Consider the following 27,578-nt stretch of genomic DNA (forward strand, 5'->3'; position numbering starts at 1 on the left):
GGGCATGGACAAGGAACGGGCTGGTCCAGGAATTCACTTCTTCCCTCCTCCTTGATTCAAAGTTTACAAAAACTCATTTTTTTTATAAGCTAAATTGGTGCAAAACTGAAGGCAAAATGAAATAGTTGCTTTGCCTGTGCTCTTTGTAAGAGGCACAAGGACTTGGGGTACCTCTAATCCTTGCCAGGTTGTCAGAGTATTTAAACCAGAGTAGTTTGTTCTTGAGATCACAGAATATATGAGTTTGAAGGGACCCATAAGGACCATCGAGTCCAACCCTCAGCCCTGCACAGGACCATCCCCAAGTCACACCACGTGCCCCAGAGGATCATCCAAACACTCCTTGAGCTCTGGCAGCCTTGGTGCTGTGACCACTGCCCTGGGGAGCCTGTTCAGTGCCCAACCACCCTCTGGGGGAAGAACCTTTTTCTGAGATCCAACCTAAACCTGTCCTGACACAACTTCAGACCATTCCCTGGGGTCCTGTCCCTGGTCCCCACAGAGCAGAGATCAGTGCCTGCCCCTTCTCTTCCCTTCACGAGGAATTTGGGATGTTTGGGTAGATGATGTTAAAAGACCTTGAGAAATTCAGTGGCTCAGAGGCAGTTTCCTGTGGGCCAGGCCCTTTCTTCTGGCATATTAATGTCCATGATTTTATGTGGACCGACATAGTTTTTCATTAAGGGGATCCAGAAGATTTTGCCTACACCATCATTACATGTTTGTCGCACTGGCAAGAAGGATCTTTCCATCTAGATCTGAGGCTTGGCCAGGGGTTTCCTGCTTTTGGAATTCCAGAGGCAACTGTCATGACGTTGTCCTCAGTCCCAGTGCAGAACAGAGCAATCCCTGTTCCTGGGGAAGGAGAAGGATTACTTTAACAGCCTTCTCCATGGGAACTGCTGTTCCAGAGCTGTGCCGTGGGGTTAAAATCCTGGTGCAGTGTCTGATGGGGTTTCTGTGTGTTTTCTGCCCCTGAAGGATGGAGCAGAATGAGTGTGAGTGTCCCTGTGAGTGCCCACTGGAGGTGAACGAGTGCACCGGCAACCTGACCAACGCCGAGAGCAGGTGAGAGCAGATCCCCAACCATGGACAGCAGGGGCGCCTTAATTAACAAATCACTGCCGTGTCCTGCTGACTTACAGGTGACACAGCATCTAACAGGCAGTATTTTTAGTATAATTAAGCAGATGATATGCAACTGGAAAAGGAGGTGTTTTTAACTGATTATGCTTTGCCTGCTTTTGTGATACATGGCTTTGCTTCTTGCCCCACTCCAGGAACCCGAGCTGTGAAGTCCATCAGGAGCCCATGACATTCACAGCCATCGACCCGAGCCTGCAGGATGCCCTCCCACAGTGTATCAACACCCAGTGCAACCAGAGGACAGAGAGTGGGTAAGCTGGCCTTCTCCATCCCTCAAAACATACTGCTGTGGAAATAATCCAGTGGAAATAGCTCTTCCTCACATGTTTTAAAGAAAACAAAAAGAGAAAGTGTCCTGGTTTTAGCCAGGTAGAGTTAATTTCTCCTCAGTAGCTGTTCCAGTGCTGTGTGGATTTGGAATGAGAATGGTGTTGATAAGACTGATGGTTTAGGTTTTGCTAAGTTGTGTTTGCCCCACGTCAAGGAACTTTTTCTTGTCTCATGCCCTGCCAGTGGGAGGGGGCATAGCTGGGACAGGTGACCTGAGCTGACCACAGGGATATTCCACACCATGGAACTTCCTGCCCTGGAAGGTGCTGAGCTGGGTTGGGAAAGGGAGGGGTCTGGTGTCAGTCAGCGGGTGGTGAGCAATTGCAATGCACATCACCTCTTTCCTTTTTATTATCATTATTATTATTTACCATAATGATTGTATTTAACTTTATTTTAAATTATTAAACTGTTCTTATCTCAACATACAAGTTTTACTTTGATTCTCCTCCCCATTCCACTGCAGGGGGGGCTGAGGGGGCAGCTGCATCGATTAATTTCCTTCTGAGCTTAAACCATGACAGAAGGAAATAAAAAGTAGGATGCCTGAATGAGGTTCTGCTCCTGGCATTGTGTGGAGAAGTTTGAGGGCTTATTTTTGCTACTTCTCAGTCTCCAGTCTCCAGGCACCTGAGATGGCCAGAACATGTCATGCTCTGACCAGACTTCCCAAATCCTTTCTTCCATCCTCCAAAGGCTGCAGAAAAAAATTGGCCAGACTTCACCACACTGAGAAATGTTTTATTGGAGGAGTTACAAGGAGGAGTTCTTCCTTTGCTCAGGCTGAGTGATGGAAGAAAAAAACAAAGCAGACAGACTTGGAAGGTGCATGTTGGAGATGCAGCTTCCCTGGGTAAATTCCCTTGTGATACTTGAGCATTTCCATGGAAGTTTTTTCTGGCTAAACGTTACGTACATGAGGGTTTTGAGGTGATTTTGGTCTCCCTCTGCCTTGTGATTCCCAGACAGGCTGACCTTTGCAAACAAGAGGCGTTGGATTGGAAAGTAACTGTCTCTTCTTTGGTTTCTAATGCTCAGGGATTGCTTTGGAGTGTTGGACTGCGAGTGGTGTATGGTGGACAGCGATGGGAAGACCCACCTGGACAAGTCCTACTGTGCCCCTCAGAAGGAGTGTTTTGGTGGCATTGTGGGAGCCAAGAGCCCGTACGTGGATGACTTGGGAGCAATAGGTAACTCGGCCTTTCTGAGCAGGTGCTGCCTTTAACTGCTTGTATTCCATAACATGCACTGTCAGTGCAGAACATGCTTCACATGACATTTATATCTTAGGCCAGTGATAAATCAGCATAAAAAATGCCTCAAGCAGTAAAGAAGCAGCAATCAGGCCTGTTGTTGGTATTACATTTTTGAAAATACTGATGTGTAGTAGCTACAGATGCCTGTCTTTAGGATGTGTCCTTTAAGATGTATCCTCTCTGAATTTCTTCTCCTATTCCAAGTGTGTGCAGTCGAGCACCCAGAAGCCCTTTCAGAGCTTCTCTAATCTTTCATGCTGTTGATTTAAACCTTTGTGCAGAGCATTTATGGTGGGGGGGTTTCTCTGTTTTGTCCCTTTTGCTTTAGGAGATGAAGTCATCACTCTGAACATGATCAAGAGTGCCCCAGTGGGCCCAGTGGCTGGGGGCATTATGGGCTGCATCATGGTGCTTGTCCTGGCCGTGTACGCGTACCGGCACCAGATCCACCGCCGGAGCCACCAGCACATGTCCCCGCTGGCTGCCCAGGGTGAGCACTCAGGAGACACAAATAGCAGGCTGGGAATTGAAAAGAACCCAACACAACAAAAACCCATCCAAAAAAGCAATCCCCGAGTTCTTCCCTTGGTTTCGGTTCGATTTTCACCCTGTTTTATTTCACTTTTGGAGCCCTTGGAGAAGCCAGGCCTGGCCCTGGGTGCTGTGTATTGCTGCCCTCTCCTGGGTGCAGCCAGACCTGCTGCTGCCCAAGGAGTGCTCAAAGCCCTCAACATGCAGTTCTGCTCAGGGAGATAAGTTAAGCTTCTTCCAGAGCTCAAATGCTAATCCCAGCTTCCCAACTCTCTGCCCCTTGTCACAGCAGACCCATTGCACATATTTAGTTCTGCCCAACAGTGCTGCTTTTGGAAGTGACACAGTTTTCACACCCTTTTGCTTGGTCTGTTTGGGATGTATCTTTTTTCACTTGTGTCTCCTGCTTCTGGTCCGTGTGATGCTCATGGAATGTCTGTGCATAGATAGATAAAACCACTGAAGTCTGAGAGAAAACTGTGCTGGGAGAAGGGATACTGGTGGAAAGATAAAGATATAAGGGTGAGAACACCTCCCTGGAAGTGTCCAAGGCCAGGTTGGATGGGGCTTGGAGCAACCTGGTCAAGTGGAAGGTGACCCTGCCTATGGCAGGGCATTGGAAGGAGGTGATCTTTAAGGTCACTCCCAACCCAAACCATTTTGTGATTCTAAGTGTGATCAGGGCTCATTACCTCTGTATTTGATTATGCCCCAGCTCTGTTTTAAATCAGACAACTTTCTTCAGAACTTCAAAGCTGGTTCCTCTCAGGGGGAGGTGGGGTGTGGCATTTTCCTGGTATTCCCAGCCCCATCTGTATTGGAAGAAGAGCACCCCCAGCTCAGACCATCTCTTCACACACAAAGTGCTCCCACTCTGTTGCCAGGGTGACAGTTGGTAGTAAGATGATCCAAAATTTTTCTCTTAACAGTTGCATTTTTCTGTTTGTAATGGTGTGTAGAAATGTCAGTGCGTATGTCCAACCTGGAAAATGATAGGGACGAGAGGGACGATGACAGCCATGAAGACAGAGGAATCAGTAAGTACCAAACCACTCTGCTGTAAAAAAATGTTAAACTAAAGGAGCCATTTGTTTTTTAACACTCTAGAATTAAAAATATATGAGGAAGCCCTGTGCTGAGCCACAGTAGTAATGATAGAACAGTGTTTTAACTCAAACTGTAACATCCAGTGCACCTTTAGTCTCTTGCTGAAAAATTACATTTTTCACTTTTAAAAGATTATTCTCCATTATGTGTGGAGGAGCTTTGCCCCTTACACCCCCTGGTCATGACCACTTCCAGAAGTAACTCGGATCAGCTTAAAAATTGCCATTGTGACAGCACAGGGCATGGAAAACTCCTCTCCTTGTTCAGCCTTGGAAAGCAGAAGCCAAGTCTGGCAAGTATGGCCAACAAACCTGGCAGTAAATCTTCTTTGCATTGATTTTGGATGCCCAAAGTTCTTTGCCATTCAGTCAAAACGGCACCTTACAGGATCCTGGTATGCTGTAAGCTGAGCTGGTCCACCTAAACTCCAGGAGAGCTCCAAGGTCGGACCAGATTTCTCTCTCTGGGCCCTCACTAAAACAATACTCAAGATTTGAAACTGTGTCAACACTCAAAGATGGAAAAATAAGGATTCTGAGCTTCATGGCTTGCATCTACTGCTTCTCCACGTCCCTTTTAGTTTTGTTTTGAGTCAGCTTTCAGTGCTGTCACAGGTTCTGAAGCATTGGCACAGTAATTCTCTAAATTCTGTTAATCCAAGGTGAATGAGTTTGGCTAGATCTTGATCTATTCCACATTTAAACACCACTCTTTACTCCTCCTCTGTCAGTGACCAGTGACCGGACCAAAGGGAATGGCCTGAAGTTGTGTCAGGGCAGGTTTAGGTTGGATCTCAGAAAAAGGTTCTTCCCCCAGAGGGTGGTCGGGCACTGAACAGGCTCCCCAGGGCAGTGGTCACAGCACCAAGGCTGACAGAGCTCAAGGAGTGTTTGGATGATCCTCTGGGGCACCTGGTGTGACTCTTGGGGATGGTTCTATGCAGGGCTGAGGATTGGACTTGATGATCCTTGTGGGTCCCTTCCAGCTCAGCAGATTCTGTGATTCTTTTAAGAAGTACTGCAGAAGAATTAGTTACAGAAAGCGCGTTCCCTGTTCAGTGAGACCCTTGGTTTACGCCCGGCTGTGTCTGTGTGTCCGCAGTCAGCAACACGCGGTTCATCGCGGCGGTGATCGAGCGCCATGCGCACAGCCCCGAGCGCCGGCGACGCTACTGGGGCCGATCCGGCACCGAGAGCGACCACGGTAAGGCCTTGGATCACTGCCCTGGCCCCACAGAAATCACTGGGGTGACCTGGGTTCCTTCAGGTGTCTGGCACATTGCAGATAAGGCAGCCAAAACTCAAACCAACCAAAAAACATTCTGCTGTGTTGTTTCACGGTTAAACAGTTCTGACACTTGGTCTGTTCAGCCCAGGGAAGAGAAGGTTCTGTGGAGATCTCACAGCACCTTCCAGTATCTGAAGGGGCTACAGGGAAGCTGGAGAGGGAACCTTTATCAGGAACTGTAGTGACAGGACAAGGGGAATGGCTTAGATGGGATATTAGAGAGAAATCGTTTCCTATGAGGGTGGTGAGGCCCTGGCACCGGTTGCCCAAAGAAGCTGTGGCTGCCCCATCCCTGGAAATGTCCAAGGCCAGGTTGGACAGGGCTTGGAGTAACCTGGGATAGTGGAAGGTGTCCCTGCCCATGTCAGGGAATTGGAACAAGATGAGCTTTAAGGTCCTTCCAACCCAAATCATTCCATAATTCTAAGACCTTCCAGCACCTTTAAGCAAATACTGATCACCATTAGGTTCAGGGAGTTTGGGTATGTCCCTGCTGCCCTGAGACTAAGTCTCTTTAAATCTGGAAAGCTGTTAGAAGGGTGTAATGCTGTTGACTCATGAGGAGGCTTAACAGAAATTAAGAGGAGGGTTAGACAAGTCTGCACAGCTGTCACCTCTAGCTGGGAGCCATAGTGGCTGGATATGTGACAGCAGACCTGTTCCAGTATTAAACAGTGGTTGCACTAATGGAATTGCTGAGGGACAGGAAATCCAAAGGCCAAAGCCTTGGAATGTGGATGAACAGATGTCTGTGAGCCAATCTTGCTGTAGGAAGAATTACCCTGGATTTGGGGCCAGATTACCTGTGCTGAGGCAGATTTGCCAGATTAATGCTCCCTTTGCTCCATTTCTTGCAGCCCTAGGAAATCCTTCCCATCTTTTAGTCCTCCTGTCAGGGTCAGCAGGGGAACTGTCCTACCTCCATCTGAAATGTGTGCCACTATTTTTAGTTCCTGTAATTCCATCTTCTTCAAAGGGCTGCCCAGTCTCCTTCCCCAATTCCTCCCTGTCAGTTAGAAGCTGTGACTCAGAGCATGGGAAATGAGAGCCAGCTTTGGGTGCTCAGCCTGCTATTTTTAACACTCTTCTTTTAGGTGTCTCCAGCTGAAAACCTGACCAAGATGCTCAGAAGCACCAGTGGTTCCTCAGTTTTTGAGAAGGATTATTTTTCTGTTTAAAGCAAGATATATTTCCGTTTAAATTGCACTTGTGTTTCTCCATTTAGAGATACTGAGGTGGATTTGTTTGTACTGCAGGCTGGAAATAGCTGGTTTCAGTGATAAATCCAAATCTCCCAGTAACTTGAAGCACCTGTTTCAAAGGAAAGGGACCTGTTAGGAAACAGTTTCCTGGCTGAGCCTGCAAGGGTTAGCTGTTAGCTGCCTTTCCAGTGACATCATTTCCTTAGGATATCCCAGGGAATGGATGTCTCACCACTCCTGATCTGTTTCTTTTAACTTTTTAGACTCCAGTAGCAGATATTTTAGCCAAAAGAGAGCCCTGAGTTAATTGCACCACATGCATGAGTTCAGCGGGAAGTGTCAGTACAGTTTGGCTTAATGGACTTGCTGTTTGAAACCCTTCCCAGGAGGATTCCATAGATTTCCTTAAGTAGGGAAAGCTCCCCAGCTTTAAACACACGTGCTTGGATTTTGCCAACAGACCCTCACAGGTGGAAGGTGCTCTCACCCTTCTAAAAATTAAATACTAAGATTATAAAACACAATGATGTGAAGAGATTCTGCTGCTTCCAGATACAGTAACTGGCAATCCAGGAAAGGTGTAGATGGTAGGAACAGAGGTATGTGGGAGTGGATCCCACTTATTTCTTGTCTGTTTAAAAATCCAGGTAATATCTAACAGATTTTTTTGGGGTGGTATCTTATGTTTTGGTTTTGAAATCGGTGCCAACAATTCTGCTGTAACAAATTGCTGAACACATGGTTCTTGTTACTGTTTGGGGTGGTACAGACCCAAAGTTTATAACCAAAGATGGCGGCAGGGAAAGGGACCCATTATAGACTTACAGGAGGGGAAGGTTTTGTTTTTGTTTTTCTGTTTATTAAGGAAAGTAGTTTTATTCTCTCTGTAGAGCACTCTGGTTCCATGAAGGGTGCAGCAAGACCTTTTAGTCTCGCTTTTAACCCTCTGTGCTGCCGATTCATTTCCTTAGGCTACAGCACGATGAGCCCTCAGGAGGACAGCGAGAACCCTCCGTGCAACAACGACCCGCTGTCGGCCGGCGTTGACGTCGGGAACCACGACGAAGACCTGGACCTGGACACCCCCCCTCAGACAGCCGCCCTGCTGAGCCACAAGTTCCACCACTACCGGTTGCACCACCCAACCCTCCACCACAGCCACCACCTGCAGGCTGCGGTCACGGTACACACTGTGGATGCCGAGTGCTGATGGCCGACGGCGCGAGGGACAGGACCGCTGAGCAGCTCAGGGGCTGCGCTGCTCCCCTGGGACAACTTCACTGACTTCCCCAGTAAACTTAGGCATCAAAGCTTTACATTTTTATAAATGTAAGGTCGGCTCTGAACTGGAGACGTGCTTGATGAATGGACCTGCCAAAACATTGAATGGAATGGAGCAGGAGGCACGTTAGACCTCCAGGAGCGGGGCCGTGAGTTTATACAGCAGCTGGAGCTTTGTGCTGAGCCAAGAGGAGAGAGAGAGCGCTTAAAAGAGCTAGAGATGATTTGGTTTCCTTAACTGGAAGAGCAGAAATCTGTGCAGCTGAAGGCTACAGAAGTGCCAGACAGAGCAGGGGGAGGGCTGTTGGTTTCTCTGCGCGTGGAAAGTTCCCTGCTCCGACATTGCTGTATGGAACCTGGGACAATGCATCTCAAGATTTTTAAGTAAAGGATTATTTTTCTACTATTTATTGAACTTCAAACTTTGGGGGGAGGGAGGGAGAAAATGTGTTAGCAATTCTCAACAAGCACCACATGCATCCTGTGATGGTGAAGTGGTTCTTCTAAAGGAGACACATCTGTTCCTTATTAGCTGATGTTCATCCAGTGCCCCACTCTGCAATGGGAAAATGAAGAAGTCCTTTCTGACTCGGTGTTTACATTAGGAATGCTTTCTTTTCCACAATGGTTTTCTGTAAATATTCCAACCTGATTCTTATTACAGTATTGTCTTCCGATTTGCAGAGGAGAAATCCTGTACTCCATAACTAAAATTCTGAAAGTTCTGCCCATAAATCTCTCCAGCTTTACCTCTTTGATCATCCTTAAAGGATTCCTGTGTGGAAGTAATAAAGAATTTATTTAGCATTAGTTGCCAGATAATCCCAGATGGAATCTGTGCCATTCTCCTGTTTCTTTAGGACACTGTTGAGACCAGAAGTAGGGATAAACCAGTGTTTTGTAAAACTTGGGTTACTGTGGAAGAAATCTTGAAATCATCATGAGAAGCTGCTGCTGTTTGTCTGGAATTTTAACATTGCTTGGTAATTCAAACAAAGATTAATCAATGTCTACAACACAGGGCATCGTAATTATGAATTAGTTTGAAATCAGTGTTGTATTTTAGGTTCACATTTTGTGATTATGAGGATATAAAAACACTCTTGCACTGTGCATATGATAAACATCCATTTATATGTAGGGTTTTTTTTAAAAATCACTTGTTTTAATTAATATGGTACTTAATACTGTATTATGTAAAAATTGGTTCTTAAACAGTACAGTAAAATAACTATATGTGTGATACCAGGATACCCCTTTATACTATGTATAAAATTAAAATCTCTAGTGAAATAAACTGTATATAAAGTATAGATCTGTGAATAGTGGCTACATGGAAATGATTCTGTCTCAGTTTCCTTTTCTGGCTGAAAAAGTGCTGTAACAGGACTGAAAATTCACTCAGGTTCCTCTACTTTTACCAACAGCCTTGAGAGATCCAAACTTTACATATAAATGACAGTATCGATGTAAGTTTTAAAGCCTTTTTTTTAGCTTGTTGGTCATTATTTAGGAAGCGAACATTTCTGGAAGTGGTCAGCCACTGCACAGACTCACCAAAGCCAAGAATTTCAGGGTTTTCTTTTCTTATCTGCTCCTGAAAACTCCGTGGCTCTGGATTTGCCATTCTGTGTTTGTATAGGATTAGGTGGAGGCTTTTTGCTGACCAGGCAGCTGCAGAAATCTATTGAGCTCTGCTTTGTGCTCTCAGAGCTCTGCATCTGATGCCCTGTGTGTCAGTCTCTAGACCCAACTTGCTAGAATTTCTAATTTTATGTCCAAAATCATCCTGGATGGTGGATAGTGAACAAAGTGGCTGTTTTGTCAGGTTTGTCTTCAGAAGAAAATGCATGATTTTAATCTTGCTGCTAGACAAAGAACAACACAGCCAGGATGCAGAATGTTTAAGCATGAAGGGAAAATTGCTTTCAGCACAGAAACTGTTCACCTCTGAGTTTTAATAAGAGTTTGAGTGAAACATCAAACAAGATGTTTTGTGGATTCTTTTTGTCTTGTAGAACTCATAAAGTTGTTCTCTCTAAAATTCAGGCATAAATCAGGGAAGTTCTAGCAAGGACATTATTTGTTCAGCTCTGTGAACCACAGGAGGTGGAATTCAGCCCAAAGCTGTTCCCACACCACAGAAGTGTCTGTGGCAGGTGAAGCCAAATTTAAGTTATATTTTGCCCATCTACAGACAGATGAAGGAGTTTCACTCTGCAGATGAAGTTCTTCAACTTAAGTATTTGCTCCCCAGTTGCAATTTATGTCATGCACAGAAAATACAAACTGAGAGAAAGAAGAACACACCTTTGGCTTGGTCTGTTCCAGTGCTGATGTTGATTCCAACCAGGTAAGTCTGTGGAGCACATTCATAGTGAGAAGCAGGTCGTTAAGTCCAGCTCTAATTAAACTGCACTGTTAAATGTATATGTACAACTTGTGTTTGTTCATCCACACTGGCATATTCTCTGCTATGTTTTCTAGTGGGACAAATAATTTTTGACCGAAATGTATCAGAAATATTATCAATAAGGATGGACTTGGTGATCCTTGTGGGTCCCTTCCAATTCAGAATATTCTGTGACTCTGTACATTGGAAAATGGCATAATATTAATTACTTTAGCTACAATACTGTATCAGTAGAGATATTTTTTCGTGGTTCTTCACATTCCATGCCAGCAGAAGGTGCTTGCAGAGTTCTGTTGCAGCTCTGCCAGAAATGCAGCAGGTTGCAGAACCTCTTGGAAGTCACAGCAATAAATCCCCCCTTTTCCCTTAAAAGCTTTTCTGGAGCTGCTCCTCGCTGCTCTTTGGTCACTTTTCCTCTAGGACATACAAACTTGATCTGAGGGGTCTGACAACTCTGCTTAAACTTGAAGGTCATGAGAAGAGCCAAGGCTCTTGCTGTTAAAGAGTAATTACAGGGAAAACTGATTTAGAGGTGTGCCAAATCCCATCTCCAAATGCTGACAGCTGACCTTGTCCCAGCAGGAATGCTGGGAAAGATATGATTGTTCATTTAAACCAAAACCTGATAATGGGTGTAATTAGCGTTATAAGAAGCTGCATGATAGCTCTTCATTTTTATTGCCTGTGTTGCTGCCATGGCCTTCCCTCCCCATCATTATTTTACTGTGTTGACTGAGGAGCAAGATCATAAAACAAGCAGTTAAACCCTGAATCCTCCTTCCCTATAACTGTTCAGATTTTATAACCATTAATTTTCCACTTATTTCATTTTTGCAGCATAGATGTATTAATTTCCTGTAGGTTTTCTCTTATTCTTGGTGAAAAAAAGGTTCTTTTGAAATGAAAACAAGAATTGCCTTTGATTCGTGATCATTAATGTTAAATTGACTCGATGCTTTCAGTATTTGAGCACTGAAAGTGTATTGATTTTTCCCATATCCAAGTAACCTGCTGCCTGCCCATGGAGAAGCTGTTTATATGGGCAGAATACATTGCTTGGAAATGGATTGAGAGGATTTGATCATTTGAGATGATTTTTTATTTGTTTATGCCCTTGCCTGGATAAAAAGTGTGATTTGGAATGATGAGTCTGTTACAAATTGCCCATGAACATTTTATAAGGCCACGTAAGCCATGAAATATTATCTTTACCCTTGCCCTTGGCAAGGAGAGAGAAGATGGATAAGAATTCAGGAGAGGTTCACATGCAGCAAGAGTTGTGACTATAACTGGTCAAAAGGAGACCTCGGGCTTTCAAAGGCTTTATTCTGTAAAGTGACCCAGAAATGGGGATGAGGAGAGAAAGTGCATTTGTCAGAGGACAAATTATGAGAGTAAACTGGCAGCAAATACGGAAAAGTGAGAAAAAAATAGGATGCAAAAGTCCTGGATCAAGTTAAGAGAGTGCAGGTAATCCAAAAGGCTGTTTGCAAGTGCAAAGATTAATTTGCAGTGTTCATAGCTCTTGGCTACCCATTTAATTTGTTTTTAAAAGAGAATTCCAGCTATGGCTGGGATTTTCAAAGGAGCCTGCACTGGGCTGTCAGTGATGTTTGGAATATTAATTCCCACAGCAGTTAACTCGGTAACTGTTGCATTGTTTTGCTGTACACCATTCCCCCCCCCCCTTTGCCAGGCACCCAAACTGTGAGAAGGGAACATAAGTGCCATGGAATATTTCATATTCCTTATTTGCAGCCCTCTGGCGCGATGAGAGGTAATTATTTTCTCTGCTTTGTGCTTGAACTGAGTCACGGAAGGACCTTGGCCCAGAAGGGCTGGTGTTCCTGAAGCCAAGGCTGCAGTGGAATTTCGACACTCAAGTCCAAGAGTGAAGTCCTCCAAGCCCTGCCTCGTTAGTGAGGTGCCAAACACAACTGCTGTGGGTGCCAGAGCCTGCGCAGAACCGGTTCCACCTCGGGAGAAGAGCCCCATGGAACAGTGGATACCACTTTGGATACCACTTTGACTTGAGCAGAACAGAAGCAGGAATTTGATGGCAAAAGTGGAACATCTTAGATCTGGAAGTTTCTGCCTTCAGCTCAGAGTGGCCTCATCTAAATGCTGTGGGAAAATTCACTGTTATCTCTGGGCTGGTTTCCTTGGTGGCAGCAGTGGATGGGATCGCTCTGGGAACTGGGAGCCATCAGGAACAATCCTGCTTGGCTCTGATTTATTGTCAATTTTTATAGCTGACACTGGCAATTGCACCAGGTTCCTGGAGCAAGTGCTCTCCGCTGTGATTGTCTCTGATGGAACAACAGGATTGATAGCAGGGAAGAGAAACTGCTGACAAAAAAGCCAGGGCAGAAACCTTATACCTCACCCCTCACCTGGCAGGAGTGCAACAGCTGCTCCACGGACAAAGGGAACCTTGGCCTCCAAAAATGTTGAGTCAGGAGTTTTCACCAGTAGTTTGCATGAAAAAAGGTATAGAATCACAGGAGATGCTGAGTTGGAAGGGACCCACAAGGATCATCCAGTCCAACCCTCCGCCCTGCACAGGACCATCCCCAAGAGTCACACCAGCTGCCCCAGTGTATCATCCAAACACTCCTGGAGCTCTGTCAGCCTTGGTGCTGTGACCACTGCCCTGGGGAGCCTGTTCAGTGCCCAACCACCCTCTGGGGGAAGAATCTTTTTCTAAGATGCAACCTAAACCTGCCCTGACACAACTTTAGGCCATTCCCTGGGGTCCTGTCCCTGGTCCCCACAGAGAACACAGAAAGGGGTTTGCCTTATAAAGCTGATGGTCTGTCTCTCCTCTAAACCCAGGCACTGTTGCACCACTTGAACAACTGGCTCAGACTGCCAAGTATTTCCAGTTTGGCCAACACTGATGGATTTTGCTAATTTTAAAACTCTTCCACTGCACTCAGAGGTAATGAAACCAGGCAGACACCCCAAGATGAGCTGGCACCGAGAACAGGAAACTGGGAATGCAGTCAAATAGTTTTAATACACTTATTTTCACTTTTCCAGCATTCTGACACTTCGATTCCTTTGCTCCCAATATCAGTTCTCTTGGCGTAATGTATGCAAATCACATGCAACTGAGTGAGATTAAGGGTTGAGTAATTAAACAGCATTATCTAATTGCTGCAAATAATAATAACCTCATTAAGTGTGTTTATTTCCATTGCAGCAGAACCAAGGAAATCTCCAAAAACAAGGCAAAATGGGTTGCTGCTGTAACCTCAGCCAGGGAACCTGGAAAACAGGAAGGGGATGGATTTATTTTGCTCCCATGAACATGGAGAAGTCAGACACTTCAGTGAGTGTGTTTATGGCAAAAAGGCATATTGGATGACAGTCTCTATGGAAACCTTTTTATAACTGAACATTTGAAAATCTCATATTTTTTGGGAAGGTTTCACTTGCGTTCCCTCCTTTAGGCCAGTTTTCCATATTTAACAAGTTTTTCCGTATTTAATAAGTTACAGCATTTTTAAGGACAAAATATTGTGGGGGTGTTTGAAATTCCAACCTCTGCTGGCAGGGATAAGTCATGTACTGGTTTATCTTATCCAAACTAATTGCTGCTCACTCCTAGGACATCCCAGCTACTCAGTTTTCACAGCAAATTTTCTCCAAGTTTATAATTAGCCAGATCCAAGGACTTGTAAATGAGATAGTAATTGAGATGTATTTATTTACCCTAAGGAATGCTTTAACCCATTATTATAGTTTCCCTATATTTTAATGTGAAATGATTTTACAACTCCCTGTGAACTATCACTATCAGTTTCCATTTCCTAGAAAACTGGCCCTTTTAGGGAATTTGAGACAGAATGGTTTGAAACTACCCTTTGCAGCACATTATTGGGCTGGCCAATAAAAATACTTTGGGTAGGAATGTGGGGCTGTACTTGCTTTTGCCAGAAATCCAAGGAACATTTTAATTTTTTTGAAATAGCAAAATTGCCAAAGTGCACTTTGTGCCAATAAGTTATGACTAAATTTGAAGTTGAATGAAGAAAAATAAAGCCTATGAGGGAAGAATGGTGATTTAAAGCAGGGAGGGCATTGATTTAGGAGAAAGAATCCAGAGGTTCCCTTAGGCCATTCATTGAAGAGAACTGTACTTAAAATATTTGTTTGATCTCCTTTTCCTTTGTTCTCAGTTGTTATTCAAGAATTTGGCTTCGATTTGTGGTGGTTTGCTTTAATATTTACTCTCATTTTGCTGCCTTTAAATACAACCACAGAGATTTGCTAATGATGCCTTAGGCAACAAAGGTCATAAATTGTACTGCAAAGACCACGAGTCCCAAAATAGCCCATTACAGTATGGCCCAGTGTAATTTCCTTGGAATAGTTACTCACTTTGCAAGTTATAGCTCTTACCTCCTCCATCTCTTTATTATTTACTCACAGACCACTGAGTTACAGGATGGAACCTGAGAAGAAGTTACAACCAGGCTGTTCCTGAGATAATCCATCATTCCTAACACTTAGGAGCAGTGTTATGGTGAATTAAAAGCTGTCAGGTTCCACTTTAAAAGAAAATGTTTGGCTCTGGGCACAGTCACTTGAAGTGTTTTTGTGCCTGTATGGAGGAAAACCGCAGGAGTAAAGAAGCATCCCATGTTTGGGCATGTTACTGCACTACGGAATGGTGCACTGAGATGTCAAATGTATTGAAATTTGTTGGGAAAATGGGCAAAGGAACTTGTTTTGGCACCTCTGGTGTATGCATTTGTGAGATGATTGAGCATCTGGAGGATCATCACCCAACTAATTACTGGTGTTGACAACTGAATCTACATCTGTTGGGTTCAAAATTTCAGTGTCTTTATGAAACAAAAGGAGCAGCTGGAGCAGGAAACAGTGGGCACAGTATAAAGAGAATGGGATTGTTTATGTTTTGTTGACATGAAGTGGTGCTGGTAATCCATGATTTTTATGGAATATACAGCAACCGATGGATTCCACACCCTCACTGCAGGAAACACCAATTCATGTGGTTTCAGATTATATAAAATTGTTTAATTTCTCTTTCATATAAGCAATCACTTACCTAAAGAGCCCACAGATACATTCCCTGTATCTCAAATACATGGGAACATCAGGCTGGGTCTTAGATCCAGGAGATGTTCTCAATTTTTGGCTTTTATTTTATCTGTACAGATCTGAACTTGTTTGTACTTTTGAAGACAGAATCATAGAATCCCAGACTGGTTTGAGTTGGGAGGGTCCTTAAAGCTCATCTCGTTCCACCCCCTGCCATGGGCAGGAACATCTTCCACTAGACCAACCTGGACAATGATGTCTGACTGCACCTTTAATTCCAAAAGAACATTTGTGACACAATTCTAACATACTCATTCCATAAAAATTTTTATATATATATATACGGCTTTTATGACTTCAAGGCTGCAGAAGCAGGAGGAAATTAATCTTGAGCTTAGAAGAGCTGCAAGAGCAACTGCTGTGGTTAATTAACAAGGAATTTAGTGAATTGAATTAAATTAAATTAAATTACTACAAAGTGGCTTATCTGTGTAACAGCATCAGGTCAGTAGCACAACTAAAGTTACATTTGCTGTTCTGCTGGAGTGTTCTGCTATTTTTTCAATAGTGCTTTTTTGCTTTTGCTCTCTCCAGGTACAGCTCTTTTTTTTTTGGAGACCTGCATTTCATCCTGAGTCCCACCATCTCAGCATCTTCCTGAAGGTGTTTCCCACTCCTGCAGGTGTAGCAGCACATGGGTGTGTGTGAGAGGTTCCCTAACCTGTGTCAGTTCTCACAGCATGGGTTAGCAAGGACTCTTTAACCTTACCAATTTAATTGTGTATAAAGTATTTTACTTTATGGTTTCCTAATTTTGATTGTTCTTATATTCAGGTAGCTACTTGAGGGTAGTGCAGGTCAAAACAGGGCTGATATTTGGGTTCAAGAAGGAATATTTCCTCAGGCCAGTTGGGTATTGGTGCCTGATATTGGGTGCCATGAGGTGGTGGTGGCTCACCTCCTTCTCCATCTTCATGAGTTACCTCCATGGACAGTGGGAATATCCTGGATATTTCCTGCTCTCTTCACACAGCACTTTGTAGCTGCCTTTTAGTGCAGGCAATTCCTTTATTGACTTATGGAATGTCAACCACCTGTAAACAGAACAGAACGTGAACATTAGGAAGAGAAACAAATTAATACTTTGACCTACCAAATACAATCTTTTTAAGTATGTATCTCTAAGCAAAAAAAAAATTACATTTTTTTGAGTATATTCTAATTTTCTATAGTTTCTCTGGAACTCTTTACAAATCATATTGCACGAGTTTTAGTTTTGCCATTAATATCAAACTATTCATTTCTGAACTATTTTTTTTAGCAACACACTTTATCTTTGCTGGCTTTCATTTAGGACCTGCAGCCCATAAAAAAAGACCAAAAAAGGCAGTTTTTGAGAGGGTAATTGCTGTGGGTAGGATTAATGATCAGTGGTATACAGGTGAAGCAGTGTCCACCTTCAAATTAATGGTAAAATTAATTATTCTGCTTTAATTCCTTCATTAGCTTAACTAAATTTGATGATGTTTGAGTAGATTTGTTATTTGCACTGGAATAGCTTAGTCTGATTACTGTTTCTGAGGAGATAGTTACATGCTTCAGTATTTCTAGGAGAGGAGTATTCCTTTTTTGTGATCCCAGAATAATTTACATCACGTAATTGATGATAAGCTTCAGACAGGTTTTGAGGAGACAGTTTATAGCATCTCTACTTCAATTTCATCGCTTGACCTGAAAATCAGTTCGTAAAGTTACTAGCAGGTATGTCCTAGTTTTAAAATGCATATCTTCACCTGAAATTTTTAAAAATAGCACGTATATACATATTTTTCAGTCACATTTCTCAAAGAATGGTGACCTATAAAAATCTTGGTTTTCTAAAAATACAAAATTATCTTTATATCAGATCTCACTAATAATTTGTGATTATAACTTTTTCTGGTTTTGGTTTAATTTTGAAGATGAAGCTGATATTGTCCAGGACAGGCTGAATTTAGCAGTTTTCAAATTCTCCTGTGGCAAACACATGAACTCTTTACAAATGTCCTGCACACCTCTGATTTCCAAAAATTCATTTAAAAGAATGCAAATATTGAAGGAGGAGGGACATAACCTGTTAAAAAAATCACGGAAAAGGAATCCCTTGATTTGAAGCTTGTCAGCTGACAATTTTTTTAATAATACACCAAAAAGTACTTTGATTATTGTTTGCTCAGTAGTTTTAAATTAATTTTAGAACTACTGAAGGTCCAAGATACTTCGTAGTCTTAACTTGCTTTGTTTTGGGCTAAAGCAATTTCTAAAACCACTTATTTGGTGGAGTTTTTTAATCTGCAACTGATAATTATGTCTTTGAAATGGCACTTTAAACCTAATCAAGAATTATCCTTCGGAATTAGATTTTCGTGATAAGAACTCAGTCACATGCACTCAATTTAACTCCGCATTTTTTTCCAATTTCCTTTATCAGACTTATTATTTTTCAGGTCTGGATTCTCTTTTGCCTGTTCTTTGTGCTCGGCCTCGTGTCTAAAAATGGATACAAGTATTTAAATTATTTTTTATTCCTTTATAGCAATGATCACAATGTTAAGAGCTAAATTTACTGTATTGTAAATGACAAACGAGTAACTGTGCTAAAGGAGAAATGGATTTTCCAACAGAACAACCTATTTTATTTTTTAAAGGGAGTGCTGACTAATGTACTGAAATGTTTCTACAGACGTAGATGGGAAAACTTATTTTATAGTGATTCCCAGAAATATTGCCCTTCTCTTGGGACGTTGGGCTCCTTTTCATCACAGGTCACAGCCCTGTGCCTGCCCAGCCACCAGGACGTCGGGCTGTGCCACACGAGGGGGACTAGGGCCACCAGGTGTTGGTTTACTCATTTTGATGGTTTTTAATTAGTTTGGTACGTTTCTGATGAAGAATAAAATTAGGACAAGATCATCTTGGGCCATTGTGCCTCCTGACCTCTGATGGAGCACTTGGGTTCATTTGGGATTAGAAGTTGGACTAGATCTCAGAGGTCTTCTCCGGCCTAACTGATTTTGTAGGATCTGCTCAATTTTGTTGTAAATCCATATTTCAGTCCTTCAGGTGGATCAGTACCTAAGGAAGGTGTCAGTGATGGGGATTTGGGGAATGATTCCTGCTGGGTGAGGTGACCCAGATCGAGCCTCAGTGAAGGAGAGGGACAGTGCCCTGGTCTTGGCCTCCATCAGGATGGATCTTAGGGCAATTCCTTTCATAACAGAGTCCCAACATTCCTCCAGAGCACTCGAGTTGTTCCCTAAAATCCATCTGAAGATGTGTTACTGTGGGGGTGGAATGAAGAGAAGGTCCTGGTGGACAACCAGCTGCCCCATAGCCAGCAGTGTGTCCTGGGGGCCAAGCAGGGCAACAGAATCCTGGAGTGCATTAGGAAGAGCATTGCCAGCAGGTCAGGGAGGTGATCCTGCCCTCTGCTCAGTGCTGTGAGGCACATCTGGAGTGCTGTGTCCAGTTCTGGGCTACTCAGGACAGTGGGGATGTGGAGCTCCTGGAGCAGATCCAGTGGAGGCTGTGGAGATGAAGGGACTGGAGCATGTCTGTGACGAGGAAAGGCTGAGGGGGTTGGGGCTGCTCAGCCTCGAGAGCAGCCACTGAGAGGGGACCTTATTAATGTGTATAAATATCTAAAGGGAGGTATCAGAAGATGGACCAGGCTCTGCTCGGCGGTGCCCAGCAACAGGACGAAGGGCAGGAACTGATGCCCAGGAAGTTCCACCTGGACATGAGGAAGAACTTCTTTGCTGTGCAGTGACTGAGCACTGAACAAACAGTCCAGAGAGGGTGTGGAGTCTCCCTTAGTGGAGATATTCCAGAACCCTCTGGACACAGTCCTGTGCCATGTGCTCTGGGATGACCCTGCTGGAGCAGGGAGGTGGGACCAGACGAGTCACTGTGGTCACTTTCAACCTGACGCATCCTGTGCTTCTGTGAAATTCCCGTTTATCCGCATACACCCCCGGGAGCTCCGTTACAGACAGCGCCGAGCTCGCCCGGAGCCTCCCCCCGCTGCCCCGCGTCCCTCCCTCCTCAGGGGGCCCCGCGGCCCCGGCGGGGGTCGGGCCGGCCCTGCCGGGGTGGGCGGCGGGGGCTTCCTCAGGCTCCCCGGGCGGGGCAGGGCGAGGGCGGCTCCGGCCCCGCGCTCCCCCCGCTCGCTGCAAGATGGCGGCGGGAGCCGAGCGCGGCGCGGGGTTGCCCGCGGAGCCGCCGCCGCTGTGCCCCGAGGAGGTGGCGAGGCGGCTGGAGAGCACCCGCCGCGAGCTCAGCAACCGCCGCAAGATCCTGCTGAGGAACCTGCCGGCCGAGAGCAGCAGCCAGGTACGGCCGGGCTCCCCGCAGCCGGACCGCGGCGCGGCGCGGGGGAGGGAGCCGCGGGGCTGCCGCTGCTCCCCGCGGGGCTCGTGGGCTGCGGGTCGCGCCAGCGCTTCCCGGCGCCGGCTGTGCCGGGGCTTTGTTACCGCCCGTGCCTGCGGGGAGCGGCTCCGGCTCGGGATCCGCCGCCAAAACCGGAGGGCGACGCCGGGCTGGCCGGGCGCGACCCGCCGGGGAGAGCCGGATCCGCGCCCCGGGGCATAAGGGAGCGACCCCGCGGGGCTCGGTGTGTGGCGAGCCGGGTGACGGAGCACCTGCCGCCGCCAGGTAGGGCACTGCAGCACGGCCACTCGCTGTGCCAAAGCGATGCTCAAAACCTTCAAGTCTGGCTTTTTTTTTTTTTTCTTTCTTTCTTTTTTCTTTTTTTTTTTCTTCCATTGTGGGGTGAGCCATGTGTAGTCAGGGAAAGCGGCTTTCCGCAGTCTGATGGTGGTTTAGGAAAATTCCGCTCGAATTACTGCTGTCCGTAGGACAAGATCGCTGAACTCTTCAACCGAGTGCTGTGAGTCAGATGTTGAGGTGATTTAGCTGCACAGTCACTTTACTAGTTCCAAATACACAACTTGATGCACAAGTATATAAAAAAAAAAGTAAGTGCAGCTTTTGTTCTGTCTGCTCCTCGTGTCTCTCCCTGCTCTCTAAAGCACAGGTGGTTTTCCTACCTGCGGGTAAGAGCAGCACGTGCAGACTATCGGTTTCTCCATAACTCCGGGAGAAAGGGACTATTCATCTGGGAGAGAATCTTTCAGCAGTCGGTGTAATCCAACCTGCAGTACCCAGCTTGCACTTAATGATGTTTAGTTCTCTGGCTGTGCTGTAGTGTGGTGGCAGGCGTTGAGAGCTTTAGGTTATGACAGTTTTGTTAGGATGTTTTAGGCACCTCTATTTATAGCAACCTAATGACCTGATCAATAGCAAACTCACAATGTGGAGAACCCTGATAATCTTCATCGTCTCTGCAAGAAGCCATTGCGTGTCATGGTGTTGACAGAGAGGACTTACTGATGTGTCACCAGATGCTTGCTGTGGATATTCAGGGCAGGATCACTCTGTGACACTCCAGAAGTTCTCTTACTTGCTCCCGTTGCACACAGAAGGTACTTCATGGGTTGGTTAAAGGCACATCTCACCTGTATGAAAGTCGCTGAGTTTGGCATTGCTTGGTCAGACAAAAAAACCCCAACATTAAGATCAAATTTGCCAGCCACATGGTTTTCTGGAAGTTTCCCATTTTGTTTTGGTGACTTAAAAGCAGCACTTAGATGTCTTTTTCTACAAATGTAAGGTTCTAATGTTGCCTTGTAGAACAGTACCACCATGTAGAGATCCTGAAAAACAGTTTAAAAGATGTAATTTTAATTTTTACCACTGTTGAGCGACTGGTGTTGGCACGTAAAGGCAGAAGAGTTGTGCTGTAGCGAGAAAGTTTCTGTCCTGGAGCAGTTTTGGGAATGAGAGGTATGTTTGTGGTCAGGCACGTTAAGTCTACCTGTGTATTTGGCTGTCATGCATTTCCAAAAATTACCATGAAATTTAACACTTGTTGCAAATTAACACCCTTGGTAAACACTGTTTTGTCTTCTGTTTTCTTCTGGAAATGATTGGTGAGCCAAGTGAAATCAGTGAAACTATTTCTGACCTGGCCAGTTTATTCACCGTCAGGAGGGAGATGAACATGGTTGAAATGCAGCCAAGTCTCCCAGAATAGGTTTTCATAAATGTAGCTATTCATCTCTAATCCTTGGGGTGTTGGCTTTGCTGCCATTCGTTGTTGTTATGTGAAAAGTAAGGCCAAGATTTACCATAATACTTTTCAAGTGAGAAATTACTGTTCTGCTCATAGAGATTGGTGTAGATACTCAGTTTTGTAAGAAAAACCCCATGCTTTTTATCATATAAAATTATATAACAAATAAACTCCTCTGCCAGTTGTAGCTACATATTAACTTTATTTATTACTGTACTTGCAATCTTCAATTACCTTTGGAGTTCTGCCCGTGTTAAACTGAATTAAAAAAAATCTTAAGGCCACGGAAGAAATGTACCTTAGCAGTGAAGTTTCTGACCCAGAAACAGGGTTCCACAGGTTTGTAATCTTAGAAACCAAAGAGAGAGATCTCGAAGTGTCAGAAGTGTTCAGTGCTTTACGTGCAGGTGACTTGTTGAGGGACAGAGGTTGCCCATGTTTGAGTCTTGGCAAGTGGGATTTCTCCCTAAATGCATTTGGCAACATGTATGTTCCTAAGAAAATCCTGAGGAAGGACAGCCTGAAGAAAGCACTTTGCAGTCTGTCACACTACTAAGTCAGTCAATGTTCCCTTAGGAGCTGTTTTCCCTCAGGAGCTATGAGTGTCAGTATGGAACAAATCCAAAGGGAGAACAAATTAAGTCTAACTATGTCAAGAGCATTCTTCATTGGGCTTTATAGCTCAACCTGCAAATATGAGTTGCAGGATTAGTGTTTGTTGAGGCATTTCTCTCACTACAACCCTGGAAAGGTTCTTTTGTGACAAATCTGTGGTAGACATTGTTACATCTTCATTGTTATTGAAGGCAAAGTCTCCATTTGCTGTTTAGTTGGCAAGTCAATCGATTTTGTACTGAGCTATTATAGTGACATCTTCAGAGTTTCTAGTTATTTCCCCAGACTCACCCTCATGAGATTCTCCAGCACAGTACCTGAACTGTGTGGTGTGATAATGATCTGAGAATGCTCATAGGCTGATGCTGACCTCCCTAAATCTCGAGATGAAGCCCTGTTGGTGTCTGTAGCAGTGACTACTGTCTTAAAACCAGAGTTCAGTACTGAATGTGGAGTAGGCTGTGTGGAGGGTCACAACAGGCTTTCCTGTTTCTCCATGGAGCTTCAAGAACGTTGCTCTGCATTCCAGCCTTCACGCTCTGGAGCAATGATCCTCTCCTCCCACAGCCTTTGCACAACACGCTCCTCCAATTTGCAGTTCTTCTGGCGAGGGTGGGGAAGTGTCTTGTGCTCTCACCAGTCATTGTTTTATGGCTTCATTAGGGCAGGGCAGTGATATGTGATGTTTTACAGTTAGACAGACGTTGTCCTGTTGGTGTTAGTCTTTTTGAAAATATCAGATAGTGGGTCTGTTCTTGTTAACATTAATATTCTCTGATGTGGTGTTGTGGTAAGGCTGATGTTTGTATCAGGAATCTTTGCCAAGAGACTTAAAAGTAAGCATGGTTGTAGTAGTTCCTTTTATTCTGATCAGCGCTTGGCAATGAATCAGCAAGCTCTTGGTTGGGAGTCTCTTGGATTCCCTTGTTGTGTGAGCATCTCCCTGAGCCATCATCTCTGATCAATCATCTAATCCATTCCAATAGCGAAGCAGTCACATATGATGTTGAAAGTGCAGAAATTGCAAACAGAAGGTCCTTGGAACAGTTCAACTATTGAAGTAAAATAAAACATAATATATATAAAATTAATCTAAGACTAATAATCAGCTTCTGTTTCTTTTGGTTTTTTTGTTTTTTTTTTTTTTGTAATTACCCCAGTGGGTTAGAAGAATTGTTTTTGGTTTTCCCCAAGTAATTTTTTTTCAGTGTTGGTGGTTCCTTATTTGTGGCTGATGAACTTCATAGGAGCAGTGGCTCATCCCTGCGGTGCAATCAGCAGAGTGGTACCTTGGCGTACCAGTTCCTATCCCATGGACTTCCTGTTAGGAAAACTAGACCTTGGGGATATCTGTTTTGCTTGTCATTACTGAGATTTATATCAAAATCACCAGTGTTCTCTGCTAAGGGCTGTTTGCTTTTTGCTTCCCCTTTTTGCAACTGAGAAGCCAGCAAAAGATACACTTGCTCCCAACCTTTTTTTCTGTGCTTGATTATCCCTAAATGCCACTGTGTTACATTTGTTCTTTAAGCTGAGGCTAGAAAATAAATCTTATGGGGGGGATGCTCTACTTTAATGTAGGACATGAAGCAAAATAGGGCTGGTTAATTATTTAATACCCTGTGGTTCTCCTTGGGCATGACAGAATCTATAGAATGAGGGAATACTGAGGTGTTGATAGGAAATTGGTGCAGTCCACCTGGGATAGGGATTTATTTTGTGTTTTGGAACCTGATGTACCCATCCAGTGTTTTCATGGGTGTCTGTTCCTGATCAAAAGACAAATCACCACTTAGAATGACGCTATTTCTACTGGGGCTTTGGGTTTTTTTCTCGCTTTCTCCCTGGATTAACCATGATTTTTCCTTGTTCCGTTTTGATGGAAAGCCTTTAATGAAGTGTGATGATTTGAGGAAGTGCTGTCTCCCAACCTGTTGTAAGCCAGACCCTTGAGCAGAAGGAGCCTTTGTGTTTTCGTTACTCCTCCGTCACACTGACTGAACATGAAAGGCACACTTGGTGCAGAGTGAGCAGCTCTCCTGCCTTAGGATGTACATACTTTTTGATTTTCTTGCTTGCTTTGCTTTGCTTTGCTTTGAGCCCTTGCTGTCTCATGTTACCTCTTTCATTATCTTTTTCCTTTTTCATTTAGCTCAGTATACCCAGGATGATAGAATTAATTTCCAGTCCCATAGTGTTCCTCTTACCAACACTAATATGTCTCTGGAAGATCAGAGAAATAAGTTTTTCATTCCACGTCCATCATAAGTTTATTGAGAAACTGTTGATCTTCTGTCCTAATGTTTTCTTCTCTTACTTTACTGAAGATCTTTGAGGGTTATGATCTTACAAAAGTCAAATCAATTCTCAAACAAAAAGTTTTGCCTTAAAGGCAGTTTATGGCCTGGAATTCCAAGCTTGAACTTATTTCAGGTTTCATATTTTGGGACTGTGAAAATAGAGGGGGAATGTGCTGAGGTGGAACTGGGTGCCTGGGCAGGTTGACATCTGCTGCACCTCTTAGACTTGATCCTACAGCCACTGCTCCTCTGAGAACTTCAACAGTGAAAAACATTTGACGATTTGTGAAGGAACAAAGTATACTGTATGGTTTGGTGAGCCCAGTCTTTGAAAGGTTTCTTCTTAGGAGCAAGAGAGGGTTTATCCAGCAGTTGATGCCTTGGTGAAATTTTGAGACCTTCCTCTGCGGTCAAAAGATGGTTAAAACTGCTCTTTATATCCATCCTTCTGCCTTGTTATGAACCCTCTTGGTGCTGTGTGCTCCACTTCTTGTCTCCAACAGAGTCTCTGAGTTTTCCCCGCAGTAACAGATTATTATTTTAAACTGTGTTGATGTTCTCACACTTGCTACCTATTTTTTATTTTATATTTTTATATCTGCAGTAAAATCCATGTGTCATGTCCTGGACTCAAGATTTTGTGGTCTCAAATTTGAATTAAATGAACACCCCATTATATCATTTGTAAATGTAAAGCTTTTTTTTTTTTTCCTGAGAACTTCTCCTTTCCTGCCCTGCCTGCACAAATGAAAACAAAGTCTTTTTCAGTTCTGAGATGATTTAAAACTTCTTGGTTGGCCAAATAGCTACTTAAAACTTAATTGATTCCCATTTCAAGAATATGCGTGTGAAGTTTAGGCCTGTAGCTACTTAGTGAGAGCCAAGTTATAGACCAGGCTTGTCCAGTGTTTATATTGGAAACTTCCCTAAAGTTCACTGCACAAATCTGGCTAGGCACCCTTAGAATTGTTAAATATTTTGTTGCCAGAATAACACAATTATTACATTTAGTATTACATATAGTTTTACATCTAGAGAGAGAAAAATGCTTGGCTTTAGGGTGCTGTAGGCTTTATATAATGGTTTATTGTTCCAGGTGAGGACCGAGAATTTCTGGAATATTTTCCTCTTGCACTGTGAGATCCTGGGTAGGAAAAGCTGGTTTTATTAGAAATAATACACTGAGCTTTGCTAATTTGATAAATAGGGCACATGTGCTTGTGAATGACTCCCTTTCTCATTTGTGTTTAGAACAATGCAGGTCCTAAAGCACAAAGATCCTCTCTAAGGAAGGAATTCTTTCCATTTCAGAGATGAAAGTTTCAAATTGGTAGTATGTGGTGAAAACTCACATTGCCAGTTTTTCTGTCCAAGACAAGACAGGACAGGCCAAGAACTGAAGTGTTTCAGGATCACATTTGCAGTAGTAAATAATTAATTTTTTTAAAGTATGTTCATCTTATATTTGCTAGTCATTTCTCTTAAACTCCCTTTAATATATTTGGGTTTGCTTTTTCTGCTAATTTTAATGTATGAACTGAATATATTTTCTGGTTAGGATTTTAATTTTTGCTGATTATAAGATTATCTGCTTTTAAGAACTGTAAAGTTTTAAGGGGCTGTATAGTAGTTAAGCATTATTGGTTATATTTCTGTTCCACAGTCACAGAATCCCAGACTGGTTTGGGTTGGGAGAAACTTTAAAGCCCGTCTCATTCCACCCCCTGCCATGGGCAGGGACACCTTCCACTATCCCAGGTTGCTCCAAGCCCTGTGTAAACTGGCCTTATTTGTTGTAGAAACTCCACAGGATCTGTGACTGCAGTATATCTGCCAGATAGCTTAACATTTTTGCTGTCAAATTATTATATATTATATATATATTTTGTATAATATATATATGTCCAGTGTGTGGCACCCAGGGCAGCTGAGCCTTCAGCCCATCGTAGGCTTCAGCCCAACGTGTTGGTAGATGTTTTGATTAGACTTAATAAGATGCAGTTAAATCAGTGTTATTGTGGCAGTTATCAGTCAGTTTTTGTAGATTAGTAGATTCATTCATTTACTGAAGAGGAAAAAATCCTTTAGGAGAAGCAGTTTTGCAAACAGAAGGTTCAGATGTGGGCACTGCGAGTGTGGACAAGGTGGTGGCACTGGGGATGGCTCGCTTGTGGTACCACCACTGGTACCACTCCTGCTTTCCTAAACCTCAGGAGTTAAGGCAAGGCAAGTGCTCCCCGTTGTTTCCTGGGGGTGCGGAGCCGGGATCCCCAGAGGAGAAGGTAGGAGCTGCCGGGAGGTTGGGAACGGGGAACCGTGGCTGTTTGTTTGTGCTGTTCTCAGGGAAACAGCCCTGTGCTTACATTCCTTGCAAGTTAATAGGGTCGCACCAGAGAGTACACCTGACTTGGATGACCCTTTTCTCCTCCCAGAGTAAACATTCCCTCCTAGCCCAAGTTTGGATCAGAGGGATCAGCTGTGTTGAGTACTGAACCTGGATTGGAGCAGGGTGAAGTGTTCCTGTTCCTTTCCCTGACAGTACTCTGAGCTGTGGGGAACAGGACCTGAGAACATCTACCAGACCTGAGTGTTGGGAGATATTGGGGTTTAAGTTTACAGAAATGCCTGAGCTCAAAAGCCAGCTCAGTGAGTAGAAGGACCTCAGTCTAACACAGATATTTACATCTGTTTAATTTAAGGAGTACACATTTGCCTAAGAGCTGGCAATGATGTGTTTTACTTCTGTAAATTGTCACAAACGGTGTTTATGTGAAAAATACTTTCACTGAAGCACTGCACAAACCCAGTTCCACAGGTGAAGGTCTGAGCCCTGCCAAGGGCCCAGGAAAGAACAGGAACAAGAAC

General features: G+C 44.0%; 2 protein-coding genes and 1 long non-coding RNA gene across 6 annotated transcripts in view; 2 read left to right on the forward strand and 1 right to left on the reverse strand.

The window, feature by feature from the left end:
- CACHD1 (cache domain containing 1) overlaps positions 1 to 9,451 on the forward strand; it is a 93,669-nt gene extending 84,218 nt beyond the window's left edge. Inside the window, exons 21-27 of one of the 2 annotated variants that reach the window (XM_051797855.1) lie at positions 982 to 1,068; positions 1,281 to 1,397; positions 2,515 to 2,666; positions 3,061 to 3,222; positions 4,223 to 4,300; positions 5,472 to 5,573; positions 7,831 to 9,451. In XM_051797855.1, coding sequence (XP_051653815.1) covers positions 982 to 1,068; positions 1,281 to 1,397; positions 2,515 to 2,666; positions 3,061 to 3,222; positions 4,223 to 4,300; positions 5,472 to 5,573; positions 7,831 to 8,069 — 937 coding nt within the window. In that variant the 3' untranslated portion in view covers positions 8,070 to 9,451. The remainder of the gene's footprint in view (positions 1 to 981; positions 1,069 to 1,280; positions 1,398 to 2,514; positions 2,667 to 3,060; positions 3,223 to 4,222; positions 4,301 to 5,471; positions 5,574 to 7,830) is intronic. The other variant, XM_051797862.1, reaches the window with a different exon arrangement.
- LOC127476182 (uncharacterized) lies at positions 2 to 26,134 on the reverse strand. Its single transcript, XR_007906502.1, has 4 exons — positions 20,714 to 26,134; positions 16,585 to 16,720; positions 13,269 to 13,823; positions 2 to 441 (listed from the first exon to the last, which is right to left on the reverse strand). It is a non-coding gene; the product is annotated as an uncharacterized LOC127476182 (long non-coding RNA).
- Positions 18,496 to 27,578, forward strand: part of RAVER2 (ribonucleoprotein, PTB binding 2) — a 29,368-nt gene continuing 20,285 nt past the window's right edge. Inside the window, exon 1 of one of the 3 annotated variants that reach the window (XM_051798140.1) lies at positions 18,496 to 19,997. In XM_051798140.1, the coding sequence (XP_051654100.1) occupies positions 19,842 to 19,997 (156 nt within the window). In that variant the 5' untranslated portion in view covers positions 18,496 to 19,841. The remainder of the gene's footprint in view (positions 19,998 to 27,578) is intronic. The other 2 variants (XM_051798117.1, XM_051798129.1) reach the window with 2 other exon arrangements.

Source organism: Manacus candei, unplaced genomic scaffold (genome assembly GCF_025592945.1).
Source record: "Manacus candei isolate 608988 ecotype Guabito, Panama unplaced genomic scaffold, ASM2559294v1 h1tg000005l, whole genome shotgun sequence".
Lineage (NCBI taxonomy): Eukaryota > Metazoa > Chordata > Aves > Passeriformes > Pipridae > Manacus > Manacus candei.